Source organism: Chrysochloris asiatica, unplaced genomic scaffold, assembly GCF_000296735.1.
Source record: "Chrysochloris asiatica unplaced genomic scaffold, ChrAsi1.0 scaffold00048, whole genome shotgun sequence".
NCBI lineage: Eukaryota > Metazoa > Chordata > Mammalia > Afrosoricida > Chrysochloridae > Chrysochloris > Chrysochloris asiatica.
The window spans coordinates 19,849,444-19,859,371 of NW_006408566.1; the positions used below are offsets into that span (position 1 = coordinate 19,849,444).

At 45.4% G+C, this 9,928-nt stretch overlaps 1 protein-coding gene across 1 annotated transcript; it reads left to right on the forward strand.

The window, feature by feature from the left end:
- The first annotated feature begins 1,870 nt into the window (after nt 1–1,870).
- On the forward strand, nt 1,871–2,821 carry TACSTD2 (tumor-associated calcium signal transducer 2). Its single transcript, XM_006862491.1, has one exon. The coding sequence runs from the start codon at nt 1,871–1,873 to the stop codon at nt 2,819–2,821; it is 951 nt and encodes a 316-aa protein (XP_006862553.1).
- The last annotated feature ends 7,107 nt before the right edge of the window (nt 2,822–9,928 follow it).

Sequence of the window (9,928 nt, forward strand, 5' to 3'; positions counted from 1 at the left end):
ATGTGAATGTTGGATAATAAATAAAGAAGACCTTAGAAGAATGATGCGTTTGAGTTATGGTGTTGGAGAATATTTAAAGTACCATGGACTGCCAAAAGAACAAACTAACCTGTATTGGAAAAAGCTCCTCATAATTCGGACATATTATCAGGAGGAACCAGTCCCTGGAAAATGACATGTTGCTTGGTAAAGTGGAGGGTCAGCAAAAAAGAGGAAGACGGCCAGTGAGATGGATTGGTACAGTGGCAGCAGCAATGGGCTCAAGCATAGCAATGATTGTGAAATTGATACAGGATCTGGAAGTGTTTTGTAATAAAAGTGTTTTGTTGTGTTGTTCTGAGTCGGTACCAACTTGATGGTACCTAACAACAACATATGGTCACTGAGTTAGAATGGACTTGATGACAGTAAGTTTAGGTTTGGCATATGGTGACAGAACTGTTTCCCTAACCTTTCTTTCAGATTTGGTACCACGTTGTTACCACAAGAATGCATTTTAAGGTCCCAAATTAGACAGGCCAGTTGCCAAAGACCCCTCTCCGGAATCTCAGAAAACTTACTTGATAGTTTTTCCCCTCTGGGAAAAGATTTTGGATCTGTCTCTAAGCCTCAGCTGCATCATAATAGTAGTTCATATCTGTCAGAACTGCCATGAGGATGAGATGACACTTATGAAATGCAAACTATATAAACGTTTGCTATTACGGAATCTGGGAAGAGCGCTGGCTCTGTAGGATAAATACTGGACTGCAAATACAAGGTCGTGGGTAAGCCTTACACTTGCTGGCTGAGGCTTTCTACTCCAACCAAGATTTACAACCTCCGAAACCCTATGCAGGGTTACTATGAGTCGGAACAGATTCGATGACACATAAAAACAATAATTACAGAACTAAGGAACCTTAGTGGCTATAGGATAAGTGCTGGGGTTCTAACATACGGTCAGCAATTCAAATCTACCAGCTGCTTAGTTTAACGGAAGAAAGATGAGGCTTTCTGCTCCTGTAAAGACTTACACCCTCAGAATCCCTATACTGAATCGCTAGGAGTGGGAATCAATTTGATGCAATGGGTTATTAAGGGAATTATGAAAAGAGGAAGGAGTGAAAGAACTTATAAAACCCAAATCTACAGAGGAGTCGGCTCAGGACGACCCCATGTGATAGAGTGAGCTGCTCTATAGGGTTTTCTTTGTTGTAATCTTTATGAAAACAGATTGCCAGACCTTTATTCTACAGTGCTGCTGGGTGGGTATGAATACCAATCTCCCTCTCAGTAGGCAGAGCAAACCATTTTTCTCAACCAGAAACCTCAATGTGCAGGAGACAGATTGGGAAACGCGGAGAAGAAAAGAAGTTCAAAGTCTTGGGGATGGAAGGTGGAGTGAGAATCGAGTCCCTGGCTGTACTTTTCAAACTCTAGAGAATTCCGGCCCACAGAACAACGTGGAGATCCAATGTCCTCAGCTAGAGGTTGTGCCGAGGGCGGGTCCCTCCCTTCCCAGGTGGGCTGGGGGCGGGTTTCCGAAATCGGCAGTGAGGCAGTGAGTATCGGTTTTCCTCTCCTGGGCTTTCGGTCTGGAGGAGGCCAGAGGGCGGGAGCTGCCTCCGCTCCCTTGATCCTATCGCAGGCGACCTAGGCCGGCTCAGCCTTCCGTGTGCATTTGGGGGGGAGGAGGGGAGGGGACTGCAAGATGTGTCACCCAAATACCTATGCATGAGTTGGTGGCCAAACCAGACAGGCAGGTCGGGCAGAGTATAAAAGAGAGAGGGAGCGGCCAGGCGGCAGACGCCAGAAGACAGTTCCAGACAGCTAAAACCTAGCCCGCGCCTCATCCGTCCTCGTCCCGTCCTCGCTCCACGGTCCCATGATGGCCCGGGGCCCGGTGCTCGCTTTGCCGCTGTTGCTGCTGGCGATGGTGAGCAGCTACGCTACCGCACAGGACAACTGTACTTGCCCCACTAACAAGATGACCCTATGCAATTGGGACAGCCAGAGCAACCGCTGCCGGTGCAAGGCGCTCGGCACGAACCACGAGGTCAACTGCGCCACGCTGACTTCCAAGTGCCTGCTGCTCAAGGCGCGCATGCAACGCTCCAAGAGCGGCCGTGCGCTGGTGCGGCCGAGCGAGCACGCGATCGTGGACAACGACGGCCTGTATGACCCCGAGTGCGACCGAGAGGGCCGCTTCAAGGCCCGCCAGTGCAACCAAACCGAGGTGTGCTGGTGCGTAAACTCCGTGGGCGTACGCCGTACGGACAAGGGCGACCAGAATTTGCTTTGCGACGAGCTAGTGCGCACCCACCATATCCTCATCGAACTGCGCCACCGCCCGGCAGCCAGCGCCTTCAACCACACGGACTTGGATGCCGAACTGCGGCGCCTCTTCCGCGAGCGCTACCGACTGCAGCCCAGGTTTCTGACTGACGTGCACTACGAGGAGCCCACCATCCAGATCGAGCTGCGACAGAACGCATCGCAAAAGGCTCCTGGCGATGTGGACATCGCCGACGCCGCCTACTACTTCGAGAGGGACGTTAAGGGCGAGTCGCTCTTCTCCAGCCCTGGCGCCTTCGACATGCGCGTGCGTGGCCAGCCACTTCTCGTGGAGCGGACTCTCATCTACTACCTGGACGAGAAGCCCCCCCAATTCTCCATGAAGCGCCTCACGGCCGGTCTCATAGCCGTGATCGTGGTGGTGGTGGTGGCCCTCGTTGCCGGCGTGGTCGTCCTGGTGATCACCAACCGGAGGAAGTCAGGAAAGTACAAGAAGGTGGAGATCAAGGAAATGGGGGAGTTGAATAAGGAACCGAGCCTGTAGGTACCTGGTGGGGCAGGGTTGAGGTGGGATACACCTGCTTTCAAGATCTTCCCAGATCAAAGTGAGCTATGCTTCTTGATTCTTGGCACACAGGAAGCAGATATTTCTCCTCCCAAATCTTCCCTTTCCCAACCACTGAGTTCAATAAATCCTGGTCCCAGCGGGGATACCTGTCTTTCTGACTTCTTGAAGCATTTCTAAAATTCCTTTCCTTTTGATCCAACAAGAAATCTGACTCTGAAAGTTAAAGGATGGTGTTGATTTTGTATAAGAAGCAAGCGAGGACAACTCAAGCATCGTTTGTGAATGATGGAATCGATTTTGAAAGTTTTAATGGGTTTAGATGGGAAACAGCGTTTTTACTGTCTAGGGTTTAAGGTGTTTGATTAGCTACACTTGTATCCTGGCCTTCTTGATGGGAAGAGGAGCTTGTTAATTGGGCCTACATAGTACCTCATTTAACACCGACTGTATTACCCACCACATATGCTTGTCACCAGGAAAGAGTCTTGTCCAGCTGTCTGAATACACTTAGATGTCTTCATTTGAGGGCAGACTCTACCCCAGAAACTCGGCTTCTAGTCTTCACCCTGTTACAACTGATATTGATAATGTTTTCTTTTGTAAAATGTTTGTACATATATTGTCTTTGATAATGTTACTATGATTGTTTTTTAAACATGAATTTAATAAAATATGAAAAAGGCAAAAAACAAAAACAAAAGATGGAGTTTGTGGAAACGTGCCCCGGATTTGTACCACAATGATCTCTTCATTTCCCATGACTCAGATCTTTTATTTAAAATTCTAACCCTGTTTTTGGAGTGGGTATTTCATATTGCCATTCTGCTTATTTTCTGAGATAGATTTAATTCAGACTGCAGTAGGGTGGGTCTGCTGTGGTTTGGAAATGGGCCAATTTTTGGTTCTCCCTCCTGGAGAAGTCAAACTCTGGTTTCACAAGCTCTCATCTCCCATGAACCCCACCCAGCCCTATTCTGAAGTAGGTAATACTATTCCCATTTAGCTCTTGGGCAAATTGTTTAATCCCAAGGTATAGTAGCTCTGAGAGAGTTTAATGACTTTCCCTAATAATTACAGCCAGCCCATAATTGGCCTTATATTCTGGCTATTCATACATTTTTCTAAGCAGTGACATGCTTTTAAAAGACTATTGTAATCAGCTGTAAAAACTAACTACTTGCTATTTTTTGCTTGCTTTTCTTGGTCGTTTATGTAAATATAGGTGTATTAAGAACTCACTGGGTAGAGAGCTTACAGGTAAACAAGTTACTGGAAAACTGGTCCTGCAATAGGTACATGTATGTTAAAGGAGGGAGTGGTTCACATACCTAACAAAGACTCCAGCCCTGAGTTTACTCCAACTCATGTTAAATGCCCTCTCACAGAGCCACTAAAAGGAGCTCTGATAGCATAGTGGTTACCAATCGGGCTGCTAATCTCACACGGTCAGCTGTTCGAAACTACCAGCTGTTCCGCGGAAGAAAGATGAGGTGTTCTGCTCCTGTAAAGATTTACAGCCTCAGAAACCCTGTCCTGGGTCACTATGAGTCGGAATCGACTCCACGGCTCATAACAACATCATAGAGACCCTATGTAGGATTCCCAAAACAAAATCTTTTGGGAGCAGACAGCCTCATTGTTCTCCCTCAGAGCAGCTGGTGTGTTTGAACCAGGAACCTTTCAGTTAGCAGTCCAGTGCCTAACCCATAGTGCCACCAGGGCTTCTTGGTTGGCGTGATGTTAAGTGTTGAATTTTCCGGCTCATAGCAACCCTGTGCAGGGTTTCTGAGTTGCTGCTGGTATAGGTTTGAGCTGCCAACCTTGTGGTTAGCAATCTAGTGCTTATCCTACAGCACCACACAGGACTCCATGGTATGGAGCACGGTTCTACTCTGCTCTGACACATGAGCCTGCCATGTTGAGGACTAGTTTTTAATTGATAGGTGATTGGTTGGCATGTTAAGTGTTGTCCAACTCACAGCAACCCTGTACAGGGAGTCCTGGACTCCTTCCATAATGATGAGAGCCAAGAACACTCTGTGGAGCAGTTCTGCACTAATATATGGGGTCTCCAGAGCTAGGAGCAACGGTATGGCAGTTAACAACAATAAAAATAGTAAAAGTAACAAATAGCTACATCCAGGATTTAAGTTTCTTTCCTGAAATCCATCTCACTCTCCTCCTACCCACTGTTGGATAAACCAGTAAACAAAATGAGCACAGGTTTATTTGTGCTTATTTACTAATCTGGTGTGAACAATTCCATAGATTTTCACCTTGTCAAAGATACTGCTTCCAGGAATGGCTGGCCTGTCTCACAACTCTACAGCAACATTCTACAGAATCAAAGCTTTAAATTTATACTCCCTGTGGGAGTACCCAGTAAACAAGGTAAACACGGGCTTACTTGTGCTTACTTATTCAACAGTAGCGAACAGTTTCACTGCATATGTTTTTCACCAGATGAAACTTATTACCTTGCTTTCTGGTTAACCTGTCCCTGCTCCTACCCAAGCTTTATGGAATGATCTGTGTTTACCCCTGAATGCTGTAACCCAGGGACAGGCAGCTAATAACAAAAAGCACGCAATCACTGCCTCAGTGCTTAAGCCTCCCTGCTTGAAGTTGTCATTTGTATACTAGTGTTGTTTTATGTTAAGTGTGGAAGACAGCAAAAGCATCCGAGGTTAGTATGGGCTCCCCAGGTGCTTTCCACAACTTGAGTCACTGTGAAGTGCCTTAGCTAAAGGTACCTTGGCAATCAACTCTAACTTGATTCCTCATTTTATGTTTGAAAGGACGATTGATTTATCAAGCTCTGGATTAATGTTTCAGGGTCACAGCTAAAACTAGAAAATCTCTTGGTTCTTGGACCAGTGTTCTTTTCACACATTGCCATTGTTTCAAAAGTCATTTCAAAAAACTATCACTTGCCTGCCTAAAATATAAACAGAGCTAAACTACCAGCCACTCCGCGGGAGAAAGATGAGGCGTTCTGCTCCCATAAAGATTTACAGCCTCGGAAACCCTGTACAGGGTGGCTATGGGTTGGAACCGACTCGACGGCACGTAACAACAACAAACAAAGGAAGCTCCTTAGAAAGGCCATTCCACCCAATCAGTGTCCTTGCTGGATAACTTACATTTCTGCATTCATTCTGGATTAGCAGACCTTGTACTTTTTAGCACTTTATAGTTCACAAAACTCTTCCACAAGTACAGTCTCCATTGAGACTGACTTGTTGGAAATAACCCAGGTCTTGACAAACCTGAGTTCCAATTCTGCTCTACTGGAAAAGCAAGTCGCTTAACTATCTTCAGTTTCTTCACTTGTTAAATGAAACTACTAATTTCTTTCACAATTGCAAAGATTAAATTAGGTACTTGATTATAATGGCCTAGAACAGGCAGTAATTATCTATATTAAAAATAGTCCAAACTCAGCAAAATTTGAACATAGATTTATTCTGAGCAGCTATTCTACGAGGGTGAGTCAAAAATTATCCTCACTCTGGCTGGTGGTAGTTATGTGCCGTGGAGTCAGTTCCCACTCATAGCGGCCCTGCACAGGGTTTCTGAGGCTGTAAATCTTTACAGGAGCAGAAAGCCTCATCTTTCTCCCGTGGAACAGCTGGTAGTTTCAAACTGCTGACCTTAAGGTTCTCAGCCCGATTCATAACCACTACGCTACCAGAGCTCCTTTCACTCTGGCTACATAATTTAATCAACTTTTAGAAAAGACAAATATATAATTTTTCAACATAATCTTGCTTTTCAATACACTTTGTCCATCTGTCAACAAGCTTTCATATTCCCTTATTAAAAATGTAGGCTGAGCTGCCAGCCACAAATGCACCACTGACTTTCCTTTTACATCAGAGGTGAATCTTCATCCTCAAAGGGCTGCCTTCAGAGGACCAGACAGGTGGAAGTCCAATAGAAGAAGATCAGGACTACACGGAGGTTTTTAACACCTCAAAACAAAGTTTTTGTGGAGTGTCAGTAATTTGAGCAGCGGTGTGCAAGATGACAACACCCTTGGATAACACTCCTTGGAGTTTAATTTGAAGTGTAGGCTCCAACTCTTTAATGAGCATCTCACTGCAAGGAGCGCTGTTGATTATTGAAACTTTTCCTGATAGCAGTACAATACTATCAGGAAAAAGGTTTAACAATCGACAGCGCTCCTTACAGTGAGATGTTCATTGAAGGGCTGGAGCCTACACTTAGGAGTAAATGCAGAGGACTGCTATCCAAGGGCATTGAGATCTTGCATGACAATTCGTATCTGTTTCCTCCGACTCTGCAAAAGCTTCCTGGTTTTGAGGTGTTAAAACATCCTCCCTGTAGTCTTGATCTTGTTCCATTGCACATTTACCAGTTTGGTCCCCTGAAAGCAGCCCTTTGAGGACGAAGATTCACCTCTGATGAAGAAGTGAGCACAGTGATGTGGCTGGCAGCTCAGCCTAAAACAGTTTTTTAATAATGGAGTGTAAAAGTTTGTTGATAGTTGGACAAGGTGTATTGAAAAGCAAAGAGATTATGCCAAAAAATAACGTATTTGTCTCTTCTAAAAGTTGATGAAAATAAATTCTACAACCAGAGTACGGATCTTTTTTACTCACTCTCGTAGATGCATGTTTGAACCACAGGTAGATGTTGCCATGAAGAGTCAGTTCCAACTCGTAGTGACCCTGTATAGGGTTTCCGAGCAGTGGCTGATGGGTTTGAACTGCCAACCTTGTGGTTGTTGTTATTAAGTGACGTTTAGTCAACTCTGACTCATAGCAACCCTGCATAGGGTTTCTGAGGAGCAGCTGGTGTGTTTGAACTGCCAACCTTGTGGTTCACAGTCCAATGCAGATCCTATAGTGCCACACCAGGAGTCCAACTTGTGGTTAGCAGCCCAGTATTTATCCTACAGCACAACACTAAGACTCCTAAATGCATATTGTTATTAAGTGCCTTCGAGTCAGTTCCGACCCATAGCGACCCTGTATAGGGTTTCCAAGGAGCAGCTAGTGAGTTTGAAACGCTGAACTTGCAGTTCAAACTGATTTTGCAGTCCAGCCTGACTTTGCAGTCTAGCGCTTTAATCCACAGCGCCATACCAAGACTCCATATGCATTTTTATTCCAGAAAAGGCAAATGGCTTGAAAAAGCTAGTTACTATGAGACTTGCATGCCATCGAGTTGGTTCAACTCCTAGTGACCCCTGTACAGGGTTTCATGGAGTGGCTGGTGAGTTTGAACCACTGACCTTGCAGTTTGAACTAACCTTGAAGTCCAGTGCTTATCCTGTCATGCCACAACAGGAGCCCAGAGGGTTCTGGGCATTCCACCCAGTTTATCTTTGGAAATTCAAATTAAGCCAGCCTGGTTTACAATAGGAAAGAACAAACTAGCAATTTTGGGTGAAGAAAAGCCCCTGGCAGATCAATCCTGGCCAGGAGTTTCTTTATAGTGAATTTTTTTTTTTCATGGGTTAGAAAACCCTAGAATAAATGCAATTTATCTGCTATCATCTTTGAACCTTCCATGTGGGAGACTTGGGTTCAATTCCCAGTCAACATAGCTCATGCACCGGAGTATTGGTGTGGTGCTATAGGTTAAGCTCTCTACCACAAGGTTGGGTTGAACCACAAGCTCTGCAGTGCAAACCCACCAGCCACTCTTTGGAAACCCTGTACAGGGTCACTATGAATCTGACCCGATTCGATGATACTTAACAACAACATACCTCTTGCACAGCCATGTGAAGACTTGTGTGTTACTCTGATGCTGAACAGACTAAAATGAAGTAGGAAGAAAGGCCTGACGATCAATTCTGAAAAGCGGCCAATGAAAACCATATAGATCACAATGGTCTGTCTGGTCCTCAACCAGTCCTGGGGATGGCGAAGGACTGGGCAGCAGTTTCATTTCATTAGGCATGGGGTTGCCAAGGCTCAGCAGCTGACTCCACAGCAGGTAATAAGCACACAACAGTCTGGGTACATAGTAAGAGTTCAGCACATCTTAAATCTTTACCTCTCTTACTGTTGTTGTTGTTGTGAAGTGCCGTCAAGTCGATTCTGACCCATAGCGACCCTGTTTAGGGTTTCCAAGGAGCAGCTGGTGAGCTTGAACTGCCAACCTTGGCCCACCTTGCGGTTCAAACAAATTTGTTGTTGGGTGCCATCAAATCTGTTCCAACTAACAGTGACTCTATGCACAACAGAATGAAACACTGCCTGGTTCTCTGGCATCCTCACAATTGATACTGTTTAGTCCATTGTTGCTGCTGCCACTGTGCCAATCTATTGTCCTCTCTAGTGTAATAGAAAGAAGTCCTGGTGGCTTAGTGGGGGACAAGTTGGGATAGTGGATTACAAACTGAATCCACTAGCTGCCCCTCAGGACAAAGATGAAGCTTTCTGGTCCCGTAACCTCAGAAACTATAGTGGGCCACTGTGAGTCAGAAGTGACCCAACAGCACACAACAACAGTGTAATGTTGTCATTGTTGTTAAGTGCCACCAAGTCGATTCCAACCCATAGCGACCCTGTACAGTGTTTCTGAGGAATGACTGGTGAGTTTGAACCACCAACCTTGCAGTTCATACCAACCTTGCCGTCCTGCGCATTAACCCACACCGCCACAGGGGGGAGGGGCATCAATTCTTATATCCATTTAATACATCAGAAAACAGGTCAAAAGAGGTAAAATAACTTACTATCTCTTCCATCTTCACGTGCCAAAGACAGAGATTGAACCCTGTTTTGACTGCCTAGCCCAAGCAACCTAGCACAGTATTGTCAGTGCAAGTTTGGGTCTGATGCCCTGGCGTGATTGAGTTCACTTCACAAACATGTCAGATAAAGAGAGAGAAACAGCTTGATTATCAGGCAGCCACCTCCCAGTAAAGAACGTCCTCCTGATGTCCTAATAAACCTAACAAAATGTTAGGTTCCCCCAGAATTAGTCTGTCTTTTCAGAAGCTGCACAAAGGGGGACCAGGCTTCAAGGCTAAGCAAACATTAACATTATAAAAGCATATACTTAAGAGATCAAGAACAGGAAAAGGGGGTGGGGTGGTATGTG